Raw genomic sequence first — 24,027 nt, 5'->3', positions numbered from 1 at the left:
TAGAGGAAGGAGGCACATGGTAAGGTACAGAAAAAAAAAAACACATTCAGACAGGAAGCAAACACCAGACTTCCTCATGAAAGTCCGGGGTTTGTTGGACCCATCCACCACCCGTCCTGCCCACCCTATAGGGACCTTCATTCTCCTTATATTACTTTGTTACTGGCAGCGTTTTAACCCTGAAGCCATTCAACAGGGTACCATGCAGATGCGACAGGTTTTGTCTGGCCAAATTCTCATCTTATGTATCATGATGCATAAGCACTGAAATCTGGAAATCAGAACAAAAGTACAGACTTGTTGCATGGAGCAAAGTCTAATCTTGTTGCATTGGTGTGAACCAGCAGGTTTTCAGAATGTTAAAGATCAGCAGATTGCACGACACGCTCTCATCCCAACTTGTCACATGGTGCTGTTCTGTCAGTGCCCTCCTGCATCTTATGATTTTTTAAGTCTCCTGCAGACTGTGGGAAGTTTTGCAATCTTATAAGTTTAGTTCAAGCCACACTGTGAGACATGGATCTTAAAAAACTTGGGTATGACATCAAGTTTGATGTGTGCAGACTGTGCGATGACATCACCAACTGAATTGCAGGCCACGACCTACGTCCATCGACGTAAATACACATGAACAGAGGGTTGTTGGCAGGCGTCATTCATCTACACCGCTGTAGTGGTAGAGAACAATGTAAATGACCAAATCAAGCCTTTGCTATAGCGGCATTTATGTGTGTCGATCGGTGTGTCGCGATCATGGCTGGGAAAAAAGGCCAACTTGGCACGCCACTTTTGCAACGATTGTTTTCTTTTTTCTGATACAGCCCAGAATTGCACAGTGTGTACGGGGCTTAAAGTATCCTTCTGTGTCAGCTGTTCACATTCCGGGATTGTGTTACTGTGATGTCAACTAAGGCACATGGTGGGATGACGCAGCATGGTCCTTATGCACCTCCAATCAAAACTGTATGTATTAATCTGTACTGTCACTTGTTACTGTTTATGACTGCCGAACTCTTGGCCAGCCTTGAGATAGAGATACTGGTCTCAATGGGTTTTTTATCTGGTTAAATAAAGGTTATATATATATTTCAGTCCAGTCGTATTATGGTTGGATGCAGGCTTTTGATGTCACACTCATATACACTAAAAGCACTGACAGAGCGGTGCTGTTTGAGTTCCATGTTAGAACGAGCTGGATTGCAAGTAGTTGCATATTTCAAATCATCTTGTCGTGAATTTTTGGTCCGTTTAAAGAATCAAAGACTAACCTTAAGACACTCTGGTAGAGCGCTGTGGTATTAAGAACAGTGTGATAACTTATTAATGTATGAGCTGATGAGGGTTTGAACAGTGATTCCAGCTGGCTCAGGAAAAATGAAAAAACTACCTAGTCAGTGAATATGAATCCTTGAACAGAATAAAAAGGATTATCCAGCTGCTCTGAGAGGCCAGGATGGCTAACATAGATTCCTTCTGAAAATGCAATGCAAGTTTTACACTAATTTTTAACTTTTCTTTTCATTCAATCCTTCATTTGTATTAAACTGTTTACTTTTTAAAAAGAAATAAAAGTGAAATGTTTGTTGATCCATATGCTTGCTCACTCATGTGTTATCATAATTGTGTCTCAGTTAGACGTTGTGATGCAACAGCCTTCAATTAAAGGTGTGAATGTATGTTGTGGTTATTGGTCCCTGGGCTGCCTTTGCACACACACACACACACACACACACACACACACACACACACACACACCCCCTTCTTGCCTGCATCTTCACACCTGCTCAACCTGGGCCCTTTTTGTTTTCGAGCAACAACACTAATTGAGCAACACAAATTAATGGCTACTTAATGATCTGAATAATGACATAATACACCCACTGAGTCCAAATTCATGAAAAACAAGAAACAAACAATGAGTGTGAGTTAGCCCTCAATATAGTCGAGGGAGTGCATTCTGTTTATTGACTGATTGTCAAGCTGGAAGTTTTCTAAGGTGTAAAAATGATGATTAAGTCTCGATGGAATGCCTCTGTTTGCATCATGCTGTTATGTAACTGAATACCCAGACAGCAGAAAAAAGAACAATTGATAGTCTCCACAATGTTTCCAGTGTCGAACATAGAAAAGTTAACTATGATGATGCTAGAAAGTTACACTCAAAGCTCCATCAGAGGTGACTGAACACAGGACTGGTCTAAATCAGTTTTTATGCATTACATAAATGCACACTGGACTGGACTCTCTCTGTTTACACTGCACACTGCAGGTTAATGTATTTTGACTGTAGATATTTTCACTGCAATTCCTCCATTACATCTTTTGTACATACATTTTGTGTTCTTTAGATTTCATTATTTCATTTTGTATTTTTAAATTGTTACTTTTATGTGTCGTACTCTATATAAATAAATTATTTTATTCTTCCTTTTTTTATTGTTTTGCCCCAAAACACCAAGTCACATTCTGTGTGTATGTAAATGTACTTGGCAATAAAACTTTCTGATTCTGATTCTGAATCCGTCCCATAAAGGTCCATCCATCCATCCATTTTCTCCTGCTTATCCAGACCTGCCTTGCTCCTCCTGAATTCAGGGTTCGACTGTCCGGCAGACCCTCCTTTCTAGAACTCCTGAATAAACCTTACCACAGAGGCTGAGGAGTGTGACCCCCCTATAGTTGGAACACACCCTCCCGTCCCTCTTCTTAAAAAGAGGGACCACCACCCCGGTCTGCCAGTCCAGAGGCACTGCCCCTGATGTCCACGCAATGTTGCAGGGTCATGTCAACCACGACAGCCCCACAACATCAAGGGCCCTAAGGAACTCCGGGGGGACCTCATCCACCCTTGGGGCCCTGCCACCGAGGAGCTTTTTGACCACCTCGGTAACCTCAGCCCCAGAGATGGAACAGCCCAACCCTGAGTCCCCAGGCCCTGCTTCCTCACCGGAAGGCGTGTTGGTGGGATTGAGGAGATCTTCGAAGTATTTCTTCCACCGATCCACAACATCCTGAGTCGAGGTCAGCAATGGAGGCACGGAACATGGCCCACTCGAACTCAATGTCCCTTCCTCCCCCGGGACCCGGGAGTTGAAGCTCCTTCTGACGGGAGACTCTGCCAGACGTTCCCAGCAGACCCTCACAATGTGTTTGGGTTTGTGTCTGCAAGGTCTGACCGAGGTCCTCCCCCACCATCGGAGCCAACTCACCACCAGGTGGTGATCGGTTGACAGCTCCGCCCCTCTCTTCACCCGAGTGTCCAAGACATACACCTGCAAGTCCAACGATACGACTACAAAGTTGATCATCAAACTGCGGCCTAGGGTGTCCTGATGCCAAGTGCGCATATGGACACCCTTATGCCTGAACATGGTGTTTGTGATGGACAATCTATGACGAGCACAGAAGTCCAATAACAAAACACCACTCGAGTTCAGATGGGGGCATTGAAGTCCCCAGCAGAACGAGGGAGTCCCCAGAAGGAACGCTCTCCAGCACCCGGTCTAAGGACTCCAAAAAGTCCACGGGAAGGAGGTCCCACGTCGCCTCTTCGGGCTGTGCCCAGCTGGGCCCCACCAGGCAATTGCCATCGAGCCCCACCCCCAGGCCTGGCTACAGGGGGGGCCCCAGTGACCTGCGTCCGGGCGAGGGAAACTTTGAACCATTTGTCTTTTTTATCAGAAGGGGTCTGGTAAGCTACACTTTGTCTGCTCCCTCCCCTAGGACCTGTTTGCCATGGGTGACCCTACCAGGGGCATAAAGCCCCCGACAACTGAGCCCCTAGGATCACTGGGACACGCAAACCCCTCTACCAAGGTGGTAGCTCAGGGAGGAGTCCCATAAAGGTGCCTGTCCCAAATATAAGCCCGTTGAGTTAGGTGGTGCAAGCAAATAATAGCCCAGGCTGTTAATTAAAGTTTTATGGGAGTAAGTAAGTAATATCTTTCATCAGAAATAAAACACATGCTCTAACTTCTTTTTCATAAGCACATCTCATTGTCAGCACAGTGACATGTTGTCCCCTTATCATTATTGTTTTTTTTGTTTAGTTTTTTTCAGTTATAAAAACGTCATCAGCTTACATCTGCCTTTGCTTTTGCTACTAAATATAAAACTATGTCCTCTCTACTGCTGTACAACACAGTGCTCTGTTGTTTCTGGAGAGGACCACAACAGGGTGCTCATAGCTCCTGTTAACTTCTGATGAATACAGTTTGCTGTGGGTTGTGAAGGAAGCATATACTGATCTGAACTCAAATGAAATAGCAAATCTGAAAATTAAACTGCATGATCAAAAATGTTGTTGTTTTTTTGAATGGGTGCATTATTTGGCACAGAAATAAAATTCATATTCAATCATCCAATTTGTATTTTAGTTTTCATCTTAAAGAACGCATGGCCAAACGCTGTGACAATATTTTAATTGACAGGTAAATTGGTATACATACATACATAGCTGACTTAAATAAAGTTTGATTCTAACCTAAATAAATATAGGTGTTAAATTATGAAAGACTGCACCTTGAAATTATGAAGTATATCATGCACAGCTCAAATAAAAGAAAAACTACATGTAAATAAATATAACTATCTACTTGACATATTGTAGCATCTTTCTTTACAGTAAACTAATATGATTTGACTGTGCTCCCTGAGCTTCAGTGGCAATAGACTAAATACAGATGTGATTGTAATTGGACACCTTTCTGTTCATGCATTTTTTTTCTGGGCGTATATTCATATTTTTTCATTGTTCAATGAAATAGTCATTTTATTATTCAGGTGGACAGCTAATTTTAGGGTAGAATTTAATTTAAAAAAAAAAAAATGTGGAATGGGTTGGGTGATGGTTTGAAACAATGCACGAACATGAATTAATTTTTTTTTAAATATACAAAAAATAAATTTTGTCAAGTATATAGATGAGGAAAGATTGGGGTGTTTCTACTGATTTTGCAACACTGAGGAATATTTTGGTTTGTCAATGAACCTTGGATAGTTATTAGTAAGTAATAGTAAGTTGCTCAGCTCTGCGCTCACTGACCTTAATCTCTTTACTTTATAACTTGGTTTTAATTTGACAGGCATTCATTTGTGATGCACTGTTGTGTGTAGCTTTTTTTGTGTCTTGTATATTGATGTGCTTTTTGTGTAGCTTCATGTCTGTCTTGTGTCTTCCCCTTGGTATCACCTTATATCGTGTGCTATTGTGTGTATTTTTCGACTTCTGTAATTCTTTTTTCCCTTTTGTACAACTCCATATTGTCATATCTTTGTGCTGTGTATTTCTTCTGACCTGCTGAGGGACTGCAGATGCAAATTAGGTCTAAACTATAATAAAGCAATATCACACTCGTGCTATTGTACTGTATATTTTCGCAGCTTCTGATTTGGTCACAGGCACAAGTCCGTAGGCGGAGTCCGCAGGCTGGGTGCCGAAGATAATCACAACCTGTATCAGACAGCATGTGTGTGTGTGTGCGTGTGTGTGTGTGTGTCAGTGTCTCTCAGCCTGTGGTTAGTGTCAGACGAGTATGTCCCTGCCTCACTGCACATCCTTGTAACATCTGTGACAGCTGGTTTACTCCAGTGAACTGCAGTTTACCAAAACCTGTCTATGACAGCTGCTCCCTCCTGGGCTGCAGGTAGTAGACTTTTGCATCAGGCAGGATTTTGCTCAGGTATTTAATGAGCGATGATGCCGGTCAGACAGGATTTCCTCGCTCATCAAACATTGCTACAATCCACAGTAACGTTAGATAACTACCAACTGTTAATGTTTGCCAAATTAACATTTATATCACATGATGTACAACAAAACAAAAAAACAGAAAACATGATGCTGAGATACAGTTCGCAGAGTGTAATGACGCATGCTTGATACTTACTGTGCCAATTTTATTTCTGTACTGACTCGACTGTTGACTATTTCAGCACTCCAGACTATATGTCACAGCAGTTTAGTGTTGGCATAATTACCTTGAAATATTTTCCCAGAAATGATAATCCTGAAAGCTGATCTGAACCAGCTGTAGAAGAACGCATAAATAAATGGATTGAGCATTGAGTTTGACAGTGCAAGCCAGTTCAGAGTTTCAATCAGAGGAACTGGCACTGAGACATTATCTAAAAGCTGAAAAGTAAAACAAAGAAAAAAAGGAGTCCAGCAGAAAAGGAAAACTCCCATCACAACAGCCAGAGTTTTGGTGGCCTTTCTCTCCATCTTACTGACAGTTGCTCCAGACTTTGTGTTCTGGATGCTGCGTGCCTGTCTCTGTGCCACAAGGAAAATCTTTAGGTAGATACAGAGCATTATGATCACTGGCAGGTAAAAGGAAAAATGGGTCCCAAAATGTTTGCAAGTAGAGCATCAATAAAACAATTTTCCTGACATTTTTAAGATTTAATCCCGGAATTATAAAGCCAATGGCAACTAGAACAGAAACACTCCAATTGATGAGGATCATGACCACAACAATGTAAACATTTATCTTAGTTCTGTATGTCAGAGGCTGACACACTGCATAATATCTGTCAATAGATATGCAACATAAATTCAGAATGGAAGCTGTGCTCAGTGTTACATCAAAGCTGTCTCGCACTTTGCAAAATAAATGTTCATAATACAAACACGAGCTAAGAGAGAACGCCATGCTGAAAGGAAAAACTACAACCCCAACAAGCAGGTCAGCCACAGCCAGAGAGAGGATGAGAAAGTTTGTAGGAGTGTGGAGCTGTTTGAAGTAAATGATGGAGATTATTACAAGAAGGTTTCCACATACTGTGACAACAGACAACAAGCCAAGAAAAATATATAATAAAACACATTTGGTAGAAAGAGTGCTTGTCATTATGTAAGAAACATTATATTTTTCATAACAGGGATGCACATCAGCATGGTTAACAATGACATCTGGGGCCATGTTTCTTCATTCCTGTAAATCAGTTTTCCACTATGAATTGACAGTCTTCAAAGTATAAAAGATGCATGTTTATCTTAAAATGTTTTTGAATTTTAATCTGTCAATACAAAACTACAAGAGACTTTTGTCTGTCATACGTTTTAAACACTGAAGATGGTCCCCTTATCAGAGCTGATGGGTGTTCCCTGTTATTCTGCCACAGTGCACGACCTTTTGTCAACCTCTATCTCATTACCATAATGAATGCATTCTCTTATCGTCCAATCAAATGTGTTTTCATTGTGATAATAATCATAATAGATAAAGATTTACAGAATAAAAACAAAATTTCAGAAACTAATGTAGCCCCTCCCCTGCCCCCCTTATGACATAACCAAAATTAAGAACGTTAGAGAACAAATGTTAAACAGCACAGCCTACATGAATGGATGGGGTGCAAATACAAAAATACAATTTCATAAGTTATTTATAAAGCCGGGACAAACAGCATTTTACCAACTACAGGACTGTATCATTACTCTCCCAGTTCTCTAAAATATTAGCAAACCGGTTTATCAGAAGGTTGGATAATTTCTTTGAAAAGCATAATTTACTATCAGACAGTCAATACAGTTATATATATAGCATAGCATAGCATAGCATATAGCATATAGATCAACACTGGCACCAATTGTGTTCATAGAATAAGTTACTGGATGTTTTAATGAAGAAGTATGTAGCAGGAGTTTCTTTTAATCGATTTTTTAAAAGAGGTTTAAACCATAAACCATGACATGTTAATCCAAAAACTGGAAAAATATGGTATAAGAGGGGTTGTGTTTGAATGGTCAAAAGCTACATGAAAAACAGGCAGCAGTTTGTGCAAATGGGTGATTACATATCAACGTGCCTAGACATGACTGTTGGGATGCCACAGGGGTCGGTATTAGGTCCACAACTGTTTTTGTGTGTTTCTTTGTTTGTTTTTTGTACATAAAAGATATATGAGTGGTATCCAAGAAATTGAAATGTGTTTTATTTCCAGATGATACCAATGTACTTTTGCTCTGGGGAAAATTTACAGCAGCTTTTGGAGGACGTCACAACAGAAATGAGAAAATTACAACAGTGGTTTAGCATAAAAAGTCGTTATTGAATTTTAACAAAATTAAATTAATGTTGTTTGGAAACCACAATATAGAGACACAGGTATAGATGATGAGTGATAATGTTAATGAACATGAATCAATTTTTTTTTAAATATACAAAAACTATATTTTGGCAGGTACATGGATGAGGAAAGATTGGGGTGTTTCTATTGATTTTGCAACACTGAGGAATATTTTGGTTTGTAAATGAACCTTGGATAGTTATTTATTTATTTAATAGGATGGTAAGTTAACGGGGGACGGTTGCTTGTACAATAGTTGTAAATAAATTGGGGAATTTGTTGAAATAATATGAGTTAGAAGAAAAAAATGAGAAAGGGGTAGAGACATATATGTTTTACTTTTACCTACTCCCTTTTGGACGCTTTTTAACATTTTTAGAATGTTTTAATTTTTGGTTGGAAATAAAGCAATTCATTCATTCATTAATAAATAAGTAAGTAAAAAACTACGAAGTTTGACGTTACACCATGGTCACGCGGTTCATGGGACACCCAAGCTTTGAGTGGCTTTTCATGTCAAGGATCGTAAGATGGTACGGGCAAAATTTGAAGTAAATTGGGTCAAATCTAAGGGGGGAAATCCTTAAAGTGTAACCCTTGTAAATGGCTACAAATGCACAGATATTTCACAGTATATTCAAAATGACTGACTTCCACCAAGAGGCTTTTTGTATATCTTCTATATTACATATTACATGTGCCTAATAGTGTTTGTGCATTTTGGTAAAATAGACAGTGGGGGGCGCTTTGTAAAAAATTTTATAGGGAGCACTCCTGAGTTATTTTATCTCACATAAAAATAATTATGTTAATTAAATTTTAAAATTTTTCATCAGTTCTGACATGTGCGCAAAGTTTCATGAGTTTTAAATAACCCAAGCCTTTAAAAAGCAATTTGTTTCAGGTAAGAATAAAAATGTAGTTTCAATAGGGTTTTGGCAATCGCTTACAGTCGGTGCTTGACCCTAATAAAACGAAAGCCTTTATTAGTTAATTATGTTTTGTTCATGTTAGGGATGATAATTAATCAGCGATCGAATAATCTGTTGTTAAGAATTTCATCGAACATGTGAAATTTAAATGATTCATTTTTTGGCTATGAAATGCTGTATAGTATATGCAGAATGTTGCTTTTAGCTATTTGGTATTTGGCACATCATGTGTAAAGAGCAAAGACGCAATTCTAAAGTCCCCCTTCCTCCCCCTAGATGTGCCTTAAGATCCTGTCCATGAATGTCACAAAAAGCATGGGTGACAAGGGACAACCATGGTGCAAGCCAACACCCACTGGAGATGTGTTTTACTTGGCGCTGAGTATGCTATCAAAGCTCTCACTTTGGTTATACAGGGGATGGATGTAATAGTGATCCTGGTATCCTTTGGATCGTCTGTATTCCCACAAGACTAACATGTGCCCACCAAATACCATTATGATATTAACGTTAAGTTATGCAACTAATCAAAAGTTATGAAGGCTGGGTTTAGGCAAGTAAAGTTACTGTGTTTAGGTGTAGGGAAAGAAACATAGTGAGAATGTATCTTAAAATGTCGCAAGGTTTTAAACAGTGAGGAAGCCCTCTTGACTCTATCTCCACTCAACTTCACCAGCCAGTCGCCCCAAACCTATTTTCTGTCCTCTCCCACTTCATCAATATCTCTTTGAAAACTGGTTTTCCAAACACAAATGCAGCTAGAGTCCTTTTACAGGAACTCACACTCAACCCTTCCAATGTAAAGAATTACAGATCTTTCTCTCCTCTTCCATTTCTTTTTTAAACAGTTGAAGGTGTCTTCACTGAGCTATTATGTTTTGCCACCAGACAAACCATCTCAGGCCCTGCTCAGCTGGCAACTCGCACGTTTGCTCGAAAACAATCTTGTCTTTGCTCACTAATTGTCCATTTGTTTAAAATGGTTCAGTGGTGTGACGAGAACGCTCTTATTCTCGACACAAGATGTCATCTTCGAAGCCACACAAGACAGTTATATTGCTCCTGTTATAATTCACAATCAACCCATAAAACAACATCATTCAAATACCTGGGGTACTTGTAGACAGTGCGTGTCCTGGTCTTACCATGTGAAATTAATCTGCAGTCACGTTCTACAGAGGATTTACATTTGGAGCCAGCAAGAAAAGCCTCAGTGTCTTCTATTGCTCAAGCATACAAAATGTCCTGCAGTATGGATGCTCAGTCTGCTTCAGCGGCCTCTCGGTTCAGCTGAAAGCCAGGATACTATGTTTCCTGGGATGCTGCCCCAAAGCAGTGGGTCACTCTGTTTAAAACACCTTTCTCAACAGCTTCACTAACTGCACCCTCAGACTGGCTGATAAAAACTGACTGATGTGGCTGCATGTGCCATCCAACCTCTGCAGTTTATCCAGAATGCAGTGGCCTGACTGGTCTTCAACCTACCCAAGTTTCCTCACACTGCTCTGCTCTTCCGTACCCTCTACTGACTCCTTGAGCCTGCTCAATCTGATTCAAGACATTTGCATTTGCCTTTTGTGCTGTGAACTGCTAAAGCTCATCGTAAGTCCAGTAACATGATCAAACCATACACCCCAGCTTGTCCATTGCGCTTTACTAGTGCTAATGGGCAGGCGACTCCCGAACTACAAAGGGGCATGGGTACGGCTCTACAAAGTTGCAACTGTTTGCTGTCCCGACTCTTAAACTGAGAAACAAACTCCCCGTTGTAATTTGGTCAACACAAACTCTTTACATTATCTGTTGCAGTCTGAAAGTGCATCTGCTCAGACTGACCCTTGGACCATAAAATGATATAATCTTTATCTTCTATCTATGAAGTCAATGCACTTGATTGATTCCTGTCTGTTTGAGGTTGGGGGATGTATTAACTAAAACTGCTTTGTACAAAAGTGTAAACTAAATTAATATATTGCAATGTAATGTAATCTCGAAAATATTTGTGTTCTTTTCTTCTGCAGGTCTGTTTAAGCACGTTTCTTCAGTAAACCAGGGTACAGATTATGTAACAATGGAAAATGTAACACATTTTGTAATAATTCTCCAAGTTTTGTAATTTAAAAAAGCCTGAACACAATATGCATTATTGTTTGTTGTTGCACTCCAGAATTGCACTTTTTTGTGATGAAAATGTTCTAATTTACAGCATTATTCAATAGAGGACACCCAACCAAAATCGATGCCTTCATATGTCATATTAATATGATAAGTTTTATTTAATGCATTTTAGCAGGAATCATACTAACCCAAAATCAAAAAATCCAGAACTCAGTAAGTGTCACTTTCTACCGTAAGTCAATAGAAACTGTACTCGAGGTTTTAAAATATAGAAAGCAGGATAGTGCAGTGTTTCACTGACACAAACATCTTAGTATTTGTACACACAAATGTCAGGACACACCAGACATACACAAAATTAATTGAATATATAATTAAATATAAACTGCATGATGTTGCTCATGTTTATTAAGTTTTAATATGCTGTAACTTAGACATTAACATTGTGAAAATGTTTTTGTTCATTCAGTGTATTTTGTTTTCTAAGTAAAGTGTTACACCTTTTGTTATTATTAATATTTTTTATCATTCTTAGATTAAACAGAGTGAAGGAAAATTTAAATTTTGTGTCAGAAACTTTCAAGGTCCAATATTATTATTAGCAATTGGGTTTTGGCATAAATTAAGCTTTAATCTTGCTCTCTCTCTCCTCTACAGTAAATGCCAAATAAGAGAAAGTCTAAACCCAATGCATTTTATTCACACTCAATATCATACCATAACACATGCTGCCTTCTAACTACTGGCCTGTGATAGATATAACTTAGATATAACTTCTCCCTGTCTTGTGAGGCAATGCAACTTCATTTATATCACATTTTCATACAACGTGGCATTTCAGGTTCCTTTCTAAAGTTAAAAAAAAGAACTTATGAAGGAGAGTCTTTAGTCCTTGTGAGAACTGTCAGATTAATTTACAACAAGCTAAAGCCTTTTGAGGGTCTTTTTTGAGAGTCCTGTCAAAGGTTCATTGCAATTATGAATTAGTTTACGCTTTGTACACAAAGTACTAGAGTTTGGCTTCTCATGTAAGATATAATATAAGCTGATAATGTTACTGCTTTATTGTGACTATTTAGACAAAGACAAGAGTTACCTGCAACGCTTAAGGGGCCAGGTCACAAGGGTCTAATTAAATATTTGGGAAATTTAATTTAGTTTAACTGTGAAAAAAATAATGGATAAAAACATCCATCCAGTATGTTTTGAGTAACCAAGGAATTAATAACCTTTCATACATAGCAACTCCAACCACTATTGTGTGATGACAGGCTAATAACAGCTGCTGTTCCAAAGGGACATACAGACCACAAAGTGTTCAGTGAGTTTTGTACTTGAGTTGGTGGACAGTTAAGTTGGTGCCAAGGGCAAGTTAAAACAAAGCCAAGAAAAGTCCATATTATTTTACATTTAATTTACTTTTTTTTTTTTTTTTCGGTTCAATTACAAAATGTGGAAATCTGGTGGCCAGTAGAATTTAATGTACAGTTAAACAAATGTCAGCCTAACATAGTGATGGACAGATTTATTTTCAGCACTCCAGAGAATATGTCAAAGTAGTTTTGAGCCAGCAAAATCACCCTTAAATATTTTCCCAGAAATTATGATCCTGAAAGCTGATCTGAACCAGCTGTAAAAGAAAGCATAAATAAAAGGATTGAGCATTGAATTGGAGAGTGCAAGCCAGTTCAGAGATTCCAACATTAAAAGTGAAACAGTATCAGTACTAAAAGCATTCAGAGTCATAAAGAAAAACAAAGGAGTCCAGCACATCAGAAAGACTCCCATAATGATAGCCAAAGTTATTGTAGCCTTTTTCTCCATCTTACTGACAGTTGCTCCAGACTTTGTGTTCTGGATGCTGCGTGCCTGTCTCTGTGCCACAAGGAAAATCTTTAGGTAGATACAGAGCATTATGATCACTGGCAGGTAAAAGGAGAGAATAGCTCCTATTGTATTTACTAGTAAAACATGAATGAAACACTTTCCTTTACATTTATCTTGGTATAATCTTGTCACTGTATGGTCAACTGCAACCACAGCAGAAACACTCCAGCTGACCAGAATCATTATCACAACAACATGACCATTTATCTTAGTTCTGTATGTCAGAGGCTGACACACTGCATAATATCTGTCAATAGATATGCAACATAAATTCAGAATGGAAGCTATGCTCAGTGTTATATCAAAGCTGTCTCGCACTTTGCAAAATAAATGTTCATAATACAAACACGAGCTAAGAGAGAACGCCATGCTGAAAGGAAAAACTACAACCCCAACAAGCAGGTCAGCCACAGCCAGAGAGAGGATGAGAAAGTTTGTAGGAGTGTGGAGCTGTTTGAAGTAAATGATGGAGATTATTACAAGAAGGTTTCCACATACTGTGACAACAGACAACAAGCCAAGAAAAATATGTAATAAAACACATTTGATAGAAAGAGTGGTTGTCATTATGTAAGAAACATTATATTTTTCATAACAGGGATGCACATCAGCATGGTTACCAATGACATCTGGGGCCATGTTTCTTCATTCCTGTAAATCAGTTTTCCACTATGAATCAACAGTCTTCAAAGTATAAAAGATGCATGTTTATCTTAAAATGTTTTTGAATTTTAATCTGTCAATACAAAACTACAAGAGACTTTTGTCTGTCATACGTTTTAAACACTGAAGATGGTCCCCTTATCAGAGCTGATGGGTGTTCCCTGTTATTCTGCCACAGTGCACGACCTTTTTGTCAACCTCTATCTCATTACCATAATGAATGCATTCACTTATCGTCCAATCAAATGTGTTTTCATTGTGATAATAATCATAATAGATAAAGATTTACAGAATAAAAACAAAATTTCAGGAACTAATGTAGCCCCTCCCCTGCCCCCGTTATGACATAACCAAAATTAAGAACGTTAGAGAACAAATGTTAAACAGCACAGCCTACATGAATGGATGGGGGTGCAAATACAAAAATACAATTTCATAAGTTATTTATAAAGCCGGGGACAAACAGCATTTTACCAACTACAGGCCTGTATCATTTCTCTAAAATATTAGCAAACCGGTTTATCAGAAGGTTGGATAATTTCTTTGAAAAGCATAATTTACTATCAGACAGTCAATACAGTTATATATATAGCATAGCATAGCATAGCATATAGCATATAGATCAACACTGGCACCAATTGTGTTAATAGAATAAGTTACTGGATGTTTTAATGAAGAAGTATGTAGCAGGAGTTTCTTTTAATCGATTTTTTAAAAAGAGGTTTAAACCATAAACCATGACATGTTAATCCAAAAACTGGAAAAATATGGTATAAGAGGGGTTGTGTTGGAATGGTCGAAAAGCTACATGAAAAACAGGCAGCAGTTTGTGCAAATGGGTGATTACATATCAACGTGCCTAGACATGACTGTTGGGATGCCACAGGGGTCGGTATTAGGTCCACAACTGTTTTTGTTTGTTTCTTTGTTTGTTTTTTGTACATAAAAGATATATGAGTGGTATCCAAGAAATTGAAATGTGTATTATTTCCAGATGATACCAATGTACTTTGCTCTGGGGAAAATTTACAGCAGTTTTTGGAGGACATCACAACAGAAATGAGAAAATTACAACAGTGGTTTAGCATAAAAAAGTCATTATTGAATTTTAACAAAATTAAATTAATGTTGTTTGGAAACCACAATATAGAGACACAGGTATAGATGATGAGTGATAATGTTAATGAACATGAATCAATTTTTTTTTTAAATATACAAAACTATATTTTGGCAGGTACATGGATGAGGAAAGATTGGGGTGTTTCTATTGATTTTGCAACACTGAGGAATATTTTGGTTTGTAAATGAACCTTGGATAGTTATTTATTTATTTAATAGGATGGTAAGTTAACGGGGGATGGTTGCTTGTACAATAGTTGTAAATAAATTGGGGAATTTGTTGAAATAATATGAGTTTGAAGAAAAAAATGAGAAAGGGGTAGAGACATATATGTTTTACTTTTACCTACTCCCTTTTGGACGCTTTTTAACATTTTTTAGAATGTTTTAATTTTTGGTTGGAAATAAAGCAATTCATTCATTCATTAATAAATAAGTAAGTAAAAAACGTGGAAGTTTGATGTTACACCATGGTCACGCGGTTCATGGGACACCCAAGCTTTGAGTGGCTTTTCATGTCAAGGATCGTAAGATGGTACGGGCAAAATTTGAAGTAAATTGGGTCAAATCTCGAGGAGGAATTCCTTAAAGTGTAACCCTTGTAAATGGCTAAAAATGCACAGATATTTCACAGTATATTCAAAATGACTGACTTCCACCAAGAGGCTTTTGTGTATCTTCTATATTACATATTACATGTGCCTAATAGTGTTTGTGCATTTTGTTAAAATAGACAGTGGGGGCGCTTTGTATAAAATTTTATAGGGACCACTCCTGAGTTATTTAATCTCACATAAAAATAATTATGTTAATTAAATTTTAAAATTTTTCAGCAGTTCTGACATGTGCGCAAAGTTTCATGAGTTTTAAATAACCCAAGCCTTTAAAAAGCAATTTGTTTCAGGTAAGAATAAAAATGTAGTTTCAATAGGGTTTTGGCAATCGCTTACAGTCGGTGCTTGACCCTAATAAAACGAAAGCCTTTATTAGTTAATTTTGTTTTGTTCATGTTAGGGATGATAATTAATCAGCGATCGAATAATCTGTTTTTAAGAATTTCATCGAATGTGTGAAATTTAAATGATTAATTTTTCGGCTATGAAATGCTGTATAGTATATGCACAATGTTGCTTTGAGGTATTTGGTATTGTTTGACATAAGCAAAGTTTTTTTTTTTTTCCACATAACAATTAATTGATTAACCAATTGTTTTATCAATTAATCAATTAAGGAAAGTGCTAACAAGTTGCAACCTTATTTAGTAGTGAAAGTCTAATTATCAAAGTGCCCAGTGTTGCCAACTTGGTCACTTTGTTGCTCTTAGTGATTTTTTTCTACAAGTGACTATTAACCAATTTAATGTAGATACTCATTCAGGAAAAGAAAAATATATTATATTTCAATTAATTCCCATGCGTGCTGCTCATAGTAACCACAGTTCATAGTTGTTGTTCCATCAGTGCAGCCCCCCCCCCATCTGGTGCCATGCAGCAGGTGTGAGACAAGCAGGAGGAGAGAAGATGCTAAGTGCTTTGGAAGTTAAGTCATAGTGAGTTCCTATGGTTACGATGACACTCTTGTCGATTGAAGTGCGAAAGTTTTGCACAATAGCACAATCACCATAGTTCTCTCAACATTCAAATGTTTAATCGATTTTCTATTGAGTCTTATTCAACAAATGTAGCAATATACAAGTGAGTGAATGACATCATCCTTCATTGAAAAAGAGTTAGCAATCCTGAAAGTAACTAAAACACATCAATAAGTACTTGGTAGTGTCAGCCAGGCCAATGCACTGTGCCATGGTAAAGTTATGAAGGAAATTCTGACAAAGCTGGTGGTGCAGGTGAAAAAACCTTCCAGTTGTGTCTCATTTATGTGGAGATGAGAAGAATTTGGTTAAAAAGAAAACAATCAGAGGCAATATAATATACCAACCAATATGTGTCTTTATTCTATTATTTTGGCATGGAGAGAAGTCTGACATCTACACTCAAGCACAGTGAAGAGTTCTCTGAGCAGAGCATGAGAGCGATGTGGAGCGATGTACGCTCAGTCGCTCAGAGGCCGGCCACTCCGCTAATTATTACAAGAGAAGTGATTTTGCTCCAAGTATTATATAAAACTCTTGTTTTAATTAACTCACTTTGTTTAGTTGTTTATGCTTGTTACTTTTGTTTTGAAACACAATGCTTCTTCGTGATTTTTTTTATCATGTTTTCATGAATGTACACTTTGTTCAATTTATAAGATACATGACAGTGTTAAGAAAATCATTTCAGTTGTGCCATCCACTAGTATACACGTTATCAGTAATTATTACAAGTCAAAGCAGTTTTGAATTTGTATAATCACCGCGAAATATTTTTCCAGAAATGATGATCCTGAAAGCTGATCTGAACCAGCTGTAGAAGAACGCATAAATAAATGGATTGAGCATTGAATTTGACAGTGTAAGCCAGTTCAGAGTTTCAATCAGTGGAATCGGCACTGAATCATTAATGAACGGCAGAACGGTGATACAAAGAAAGAAAGGAGTCCAACAGAGGAGAAAAACTCCTAAAACAATAGCCAGAGTTTTGGTGGCCTTTCTCTCCATCTTACTGACAGTTGCTCCAGACTTTGTGTTCTGGATGCTGCGTGCCTGTCTCTGTGCCACAAGGAAAATCTTTAGGTAGATACAGAGCATTATAATCACTGGCAGGTAAAAGGAGAGAATAGCTCCTATTGTATTTACTAGTAAAACATGAATGAAACACTTTCCTTTACATTTACCTTGGTATAATCTTGTCATTGTATGGTCAACTGCAACCACAGCAGAAACACTCCAGCTGACCAGAATCATGATCACAACAACATGACCATTTATCTTAGTTCTGTATGTCAGAGGCTGACACACTGCATAATATCTGTCAATAGATATGCAACATAAATTCAGAATGGAAGCTGTGCTCAGTGTTATATCAAAGCTGTCTCGCACTTTGCAAAATAAATGTTCATAATACAAACACGAGCTAAGAGAGAACGCCATGCTGAAAGGAAAAACTACAACCCCAACAAGCAGGTCAGCCACAGCCAGAGAGAGGATGAGAAAGTTTGTAGGAGTGTGGAGCTGTTTGAAGTAAATGATGGAGATTATTACAAGAAGGTTTCCACATACTGTGACAACAGACAACAAGCCAAGAAAAATATGTAATAAAACACATTTGGTAGAAAGAGTGGTTGTCATTATGTAAGTAACATTATATTTTTCATAACAGGGATGCACATCAGCATGGTTACCAATGACATCTGGGGCCATGTTTCTTCATTCCTGTAAATCAGTTTTCCACTATGAATAGCAGTCTTCAAAGTATAAAAGATGCATGTTTATCTTAAAATGTTTTTGAATTTTAATCTGTCAATACAAAACTACAAGAGACTTTTGTCTGTCATACGTTTTAAACACTGAAGATGGTCCCCTTATCAGAGCTGATGGGTGTTCCCTGTTATTCTGCCACAGTGCACGACCTTTTTGTCAACCTCTATCTCATTACCATAATGAATGCATTCTCTTATCGTCCAATCAAATGTGTTTTCATTGTGATAATAATCATAATAGATAAAGATTTACAGAATAAAAACAAAATTTCAGAAACTAATGTAGCCCCTCCCCTGCCCCCCTTATGACATAACCAAAATTAAGAACGTTAGAGAACAAATGTTAAACAGCACAGCCTACATGAATGGATGGGGTGCAAATACAAAAATACAATTTTATAAGTTATTTATAAAGCCGGGGACAAACAGCATTTTACCAACTACAGGACTGTATCATTACTCTCCCAGTTCTCTAAAATATTAGCAAACCGGTTTATCAGAAGGTTGGATAATTTCTTTGAAAAGCATAATTTACTATCAGACAGTCAATACAGTTATATATATAGCATAGCATAGCATATAGCATATAGATCAACACTGGCACCAATTGTGTTAATAGAATAAGTTACTGGATGTTTTAATGAAGAATTATGTAGCAGGAGTTTCTTTGAATCAACTTTTTAAAAAGCGTTTTAAACCATAAACCATGACATGTTAATCCAAAAACTGGAAAAATATGGTATAAGAGGGGTTGTGTTGGAATGGTCGAAAAGCTACATGAAAAACAGGCAGCAGTTTGTGCAAATGGGTGATTACATATCAACGTGCCTAGACATGACTGTTGGGATGCCACAGGGGCCGGTATTAGGTCCACCACTGTTTTTGTTTGTTTCTTTGTTTGTTTTTTGTACATAAAAGATATACAAGTGGTATCCAAGGAATTGAAATGTGTTTTATTCCCAGATGATACCAATGTACTTTGCTCTGGGGCAGGGGTCGGCAACCAGAGCCGCATGTGGCTCTTTCATCCCTCTGCTGCGGCTCTCTCTGGCTTTGGAAAATATAAATATTTATAAAATGAATATTTCATTAAAATGTATTTTATCGTTAGTTTTTATAATGTAATTCTAAATTTGAAGGTTAAAGTGATCTTGTAAAATCTAAATAAAACATGTTAAAGATTTTTGTCGCTCTTAATATGCATCACAACCGCCAATGTGCAACACCCGCCAGCATGTGATTTCTTGAACTTTTCGACCCCAGGTAGGCCAACTATGGAGAATTCTAAGATAAGAAAAGTGTCTGAAGAAAACAGAATGTTTAATGCTACGTGAGCAGATTCATTTGCTTTCACTGCTGACAAGACTGGTTTACCAGTATGCTTAATATGTAACGAGAAACTTGCAAACAACAAAAAGTCAAATGTGGCAAGACATTTCCAGAATAAACACGCAGCCTTTGCTCAAAAATATCCAGATCGAGATGAGAGGAAAAAAGCCGTTTTGGAACTGATGCGTAAGGTTGATCTGAGCAAAAATCATTTCAAGAAGTGGATGAAGTCTGCTAATTCAACTACATATGCTAGTTTTGTGGCCGCTCAGGAAATAGTCAGGCACGGGAAGCCGTTCACAGACGGAGAATATATAAAAAAATCATTCATTAAGATTTCTGAACATCTATTCACAGACTTTAAAAACAAGAGTGAAATTGTGCAGAAAATCAGGGATATGCCCCTCTCTGCAAAGACTGTCAAAGACAGAACCATAAAAATGGCAGAAGACATCACGAGACAGCAAATTAAAGACTTCAATTCAGCTGTGGCGTACTCAATTGCCTGTGATGAATCTAAAGACAAAGGTGATATTGAACAAATAGCGCTGTTTTATGTAAACTCTGCTGGGCCACAGGAAGAAATGATTGAGCTGATACCACTAAAAGGCCAAACATGGGGGGAGGACATCTGTGAGGCTGTCTTGAGTTGTTTAAGAGCCAAAGGAATAAACACCAGCCACCTGGTGTCAGTGGCTACTGATGGGGCATCGTGTATGACAGGAGCACAGAAGGGCTTTGTGGTTTTAATGCAGAAGTCGCTGGACAGAAAGCTGCTGACTTTTCACTGCATCCTGCATCAAGAGGCACTGTGTGCTCAAGCATTTCCTCCAGAATGCACAGAAGTAATGAATGTTGTCATTCAGATTGTTAATAAAATAATGGCAAAAGGTTTAAATCACCGTCAGTTCCGTTTGTTCCTGGACGAGGTGGAAAGCATATATTCTGATCTGCTGCACAACAAAGTTCGGTGGCTGTCCAGAGGCGAGGTGCTGAAACGCTTTGCCGCGTGTCTGGAAGAAGTGAAAACTTTCCTGGGCAGCAAAGGGCTCACCTTTCCTGAACTGTAACAGCCTGAGTGGCTGGAAAAACTACACTTCATGGTAGACATGACAGCGCACCTGAACACGCTGAACACAGCTCTTCAGGGGAAAGGACGCACAGCCCTGCACATGCTGGAGGAGGTTTTGGCTTTCGAGCGCAAGTTGACAGTGCTTGCCAGAGATATACAGAGAGGTACACTGTCTCACTTCCCCAATTTGAGGGAGTTCAAACAAGCTCACAACATGATAAATTCGGAGTATTTACACTCTGCAATCATCGCAATGCAAACATCGTTTGGGAAACGGTTCTGTGAGTTCAGAGAGAAAAAAAACACATTATCCTTCCCTGTCATTCCCCTAAACATCGATCCATCCCAACTGAATACGACTGCATTGGCAGGTGTGAGTCAACCTGATCTTGAGATGGAACTGGCCGACATAGCCGACAAAGACATATGGGTGTCCAAGTTTAAACGCTTGACAACTGATCTTGAAGATGTTGCTCGTCAGAAGGCCGTTCTTGCTCAGAATCACAAATGGAGCGATATTGAAAACCTCCCCAAACCTGACAAACTTGTGTTCGAAACGTGGAATGCTATCCCTGACATTTATGTGAACATGAAAAAGTATTCGCTTGGAGTCCTGTCGATCTTTGGATCCACATATGTATGTGAGCAGGTGTTCTCCAACATGAACTTTATTAAAAACAAACACCGCACACGCCTCACAGATGACAGCTTACGATCCTGTGTAAAGATGAAGGTGACGTCATACAGCCCTGATGTCCAGACGCTGTGCGCTGAGGTCCAGGAGCAGAAATCACATTCACCAAGTATGATAAATATTTCCATTGCCTATTATTTTGCATATATTCATATTTTTTCATTGTTCAATGAAATAGTCATTTTATTATTCAGGTGGACAGCTAATTTTAGGGTAGAATTTAATTAAAAAAAAAAAATGTGGAATGGGTTGGGTGATGGTTTGAAACAATGCACGAACATGAATTAATTTTTTTTTAAATATACAAAAAATAAATTTTGTCAAGTATATAGATGAGGAAAGATTGGGGTGTTTCTACTGATTTTGCAACACTGAGGAATATTTTGGTTTGTCAATGAACCTTGGATAGTTATTAGTAAGTAATAGTAAGTTGCTCAGCTCTGCGCTCACTGACCTTAATCTCTTTACTTTATAACTTGGTTTTAATTTGACAGGCATTCATTTGTGATGCACTGTTGTGTGTAGCTTTTTTTGTGTCTTGTATATTGATGTGCTTTTGTGTAGCTTCATGTCTGTCTTGTGTCTTCCCTTGGTATCACCTTATATCGTGTGCTATTGTGTGTAGTTTTCGACTTCTGTAATTCTTTTTTACCTTTTGTACAACTCCATATTGTCATATCTTTGTGCTGTGTATTTCTTCTGACCTGCTGAGGGACTGCAGATGCAAATTAGGTCTAAACTATAATAAAGCAATATCACACTCGTGCTATTGTACTGTATATTTTCGCAGCTACGATTTGGTCACAGGCACAAGTCCGTAGGCGGAGTCCATGAGCTGGGTGCCGAAGATAATCACAACCTGTATCAGACAGCATGTGTGTGTGTGCGTGTGTGTGTGTGTGTTAGTGTCTCTCAGCCTGTGGTTAGTGTCAGACGAGTATGTCCCTGCCTCACTGCACATCCTTGTAACATCTGTGACAGCTGGTTTACTCCAGTGAACTGCAGTTTACCAAAACCTGTCTATGACAGCTGCTCCCCTCCTGGGCTGCAGGTAGTAGACTTTTGCATCAGGCAGGATTTTGCTCAGGTATTTAATGAGCGATGATGCCGGTCAGACAGGATTTCCTCGCTCATCAAACATTGCTACAATCCACAGTAACGTTAGATAACTACCAACTGTTAATGTTTGCCAAATTAACATTTATATTACATGATGTACAACAAAAACACAAAAAAACAGAAAACATGATGCTGAGATACAGTTCGCAGAGTGTAATGACGCATGCTTGATACTTACTGTGCCAATTTTATTTCTGTACTGACTCGACTGTTGACTATTTCAGCACTCCAGACTATATGTCACAGCAGTTTAGTGTTGGCATAATTACCTTGAAATATTTTCCCAGAAATGATAATCCTGAAAGCTGATCTGAACCAGCTGTAGAAAAAAGCATAAATAAATGGATTGAGCATTGAGTTTGACAGTGCAAGCCAGTTCAGAGTTTCAATCAGAGGAACTGGCACTGAGACATTATCTAAAAGCTGAAAAGTAAAACAAAGAAAAAAAGGAGTCCAGCAGAAAAGGAAAACTCCCATCACAACAGCCAGAGTTTTGGTGGCCTTTCTCTCCATCTTACTGACAGTTGCTCCAGACTTTGTGTTCTGGATGCTGCGTGCCTGTCTCTGTGCCACAAGGAAAATCTTTAGGTAGATACAGAGCATTATGATCACTGGCAGGTAAAAGGAAAAAATGGGTCCCAAAATGTTTGCAAGTAGAGCATCAATAAAACAATTTTCCTGACATTTTGTAAGATTTAATCCCGGAATTATAAAGCCAATGGCAACTAGAACAGAAACACTCCAATTGATGAGGATCATGACCACAACAATGTTAACATTTATCTTAGTTCTGTATGTCAGAGGCTGACACACTGCATAATATCTGTCAATAGATATGCAACATAAATTCATAATTGAAGCTGTGCTCAGTGTTGCATCAAAGCTGTCTCGCACTTTGCAAAATAAATGTTCATAATACAAACACGAGCTAAGAGAGAACGCCATGCTGAAAGGAAAAACTACAACCCCAACAAGCAGGTCAGCCACAGCCAGAGAGAGGATGAGAAAGTTTGTAGGAGTGTGGAGCTGTTTGAAGTAAATGATGGAGATTATTACAAGAAGGTTTCCACATACTGTGACAACAGACAACAAGCCAAGAAAAATATATAATAAAACACATTTGGTAGAAAGAGTGCTTGTCATTATGTAAGAAACATTATATTTTTCATAACAGGGATGCACATCAGCATGGTTAACAATGACATCTGGGGCCATGTTTCTTCATTCCTGTAAATCAGTTTTCCACTATGAATTGACAGTCTTCAAAGTATAAAAGATGCATGTTTATCTTAAAATGTTTTTGAATTTTAATCTGTCAATACAAAACTACAAGAGACTTTTGTCTGTCATACGTTTTAAACACTGAAGATGGTCCCCTTATCAGAGCTGATGGGTGTTCCCCATTATTCTGCCACAGTGCACGACCTTTTTGTCAACCTCTATCTCATTACCATAATGAATGCATTCTCTTATCGTCCAATCAAATGTGTTTTCATTGTGATAATAATCATAATAGATAAAGATTTACAGAATAAAAACAAAATTTCAGAAACTAATGTAGCCCCTCCCCTGCCCCCCTTATGACATAACCAAAATTAAGAACGTTAGAGAACAAATGTTAAACAGCACAGCCTACATGAATGGATGGGGGTGCAAATACA

The 24,027-nt window shown here is 38.2% G+C and overlaps 4 protein-coding genes and 1 pseudogene across 4 annotated transcripts; 1 reads left to right on the top strand and 4 right to left on the bottom strand.

The window, feature by feature from the left end:
• Positions 1-5,950: 5,950 nt before the first annotated feature.
• Positions 5,951-6,923, bottom strand: LOC148186964 (trace amine-associated receptor 1-like; annotated as a pseudogene).
• A 5,751-nt stretch (positions 6,924-12,674) lies between these two features.
• On the bottom strand, positions 12,675-13,649 carry LOC148186963 (trace amine-associated receptor 1-like). Its single transcript, XM_088089405.1, has one exon. The coding sequence runs from the start codon at positions 13,647-13,649 to the stop codon at positions 12,675-12,677; it is 975 nt and encodes a 324-aa protein (XP_087945531.1).
• Positions 13,650-17,118: 3,469 nt separating this feature from the next.
• LOC148186962 (trace amine-associated receptor 1-like) lies at positions 17,119-18,093 on the bottom strand. Its single transcript, XM_088089759.1, has one exon. The coding sequence runs from the start codon at positions 18,091-18,093 to the stop codon at positions 17,119-17,121; it is 975 nt and encodes a 324-aa protein (XP_087945885.1).
• A 1,828-nt stretch (positions 18,094-19,921) lies between these two features.
• On the top strand, positions 19,922-20,551 carry LOC148186961 (general transcription factor II-I repeat domain-containing protein 2B-like). The gene has a single exon (XM_088089758.1). It carries the CDS (start codon positions 19,922-19,924, stop codon positions 20,549-20,551), a length of 630 nt encoding a protein of 209 aa, XP_087945884.1.
• A 2,055-nt stretch (positions 20,552-22,606) lies between these two features.
• Positions 22,607-23,581, bottom strand: LOC148186960 (trace amine-associated receptor 1-like). Its single transcript, XM_088089390.1, has one exon. The coding sequence runs from the start codon at positions 23,579-23,581 to the stop codon at positions 22,607-22,609; it is 975 nt and encodes a 324-aa protein (XP_087945516.1).
• Positions 23,582-24,027: the final 446 nt, after the last annotated feature.

This window comes from Plectropomus leopardus, chromosome 16, assembly GCF_026936395.1.
Source record: "Plectropomus leopardus strain MGB_pleo_1.0 chromosome 16, ASM2693639v1, whole genome shotgun sequence".
Taxonomy (NCBI): domain Eukaryota; kingdom Metazoa; phylum Chordata; class Actinopteri; order Perciformes; family Serranidae; genus Plectropomus; species Plectropomus leopardus.
This window is presented reverse-complemented; position numbering and strand designations above follow the sequence as displayed.

Bases quoted from the DNA above. Each gene is read 5' to 3' on its own strand.
- LOC148186963 (XM_088089405.1), bottom strand. From the start codon at position 13,649: ATGGCCCCAGATGTCATTGGTAACCATGCTGATGTGCATCCCTGTTAT.
- LOC148186962 (XM_088089759.1), bottom strand. From the start codon at position 18,093: ATGGCCCCAGATGTCATTGGTAACCATGCTGATGTGCATCCCTGTTAT.
- LOC148186961 (XM_088089758.1), top strand. From the start codon at position 19,922: ATGGCAGAAGACATCACGAGACAGCAAATTAAAGACTTCAATTCAGCT.
- LOC148186960 (XM_088089390.1), bottom strand. From the start codon at position 23,581: ATGGCCCCAGATGTCATTGTTAACCATGCTGATGTGCATCCCTGTTAT.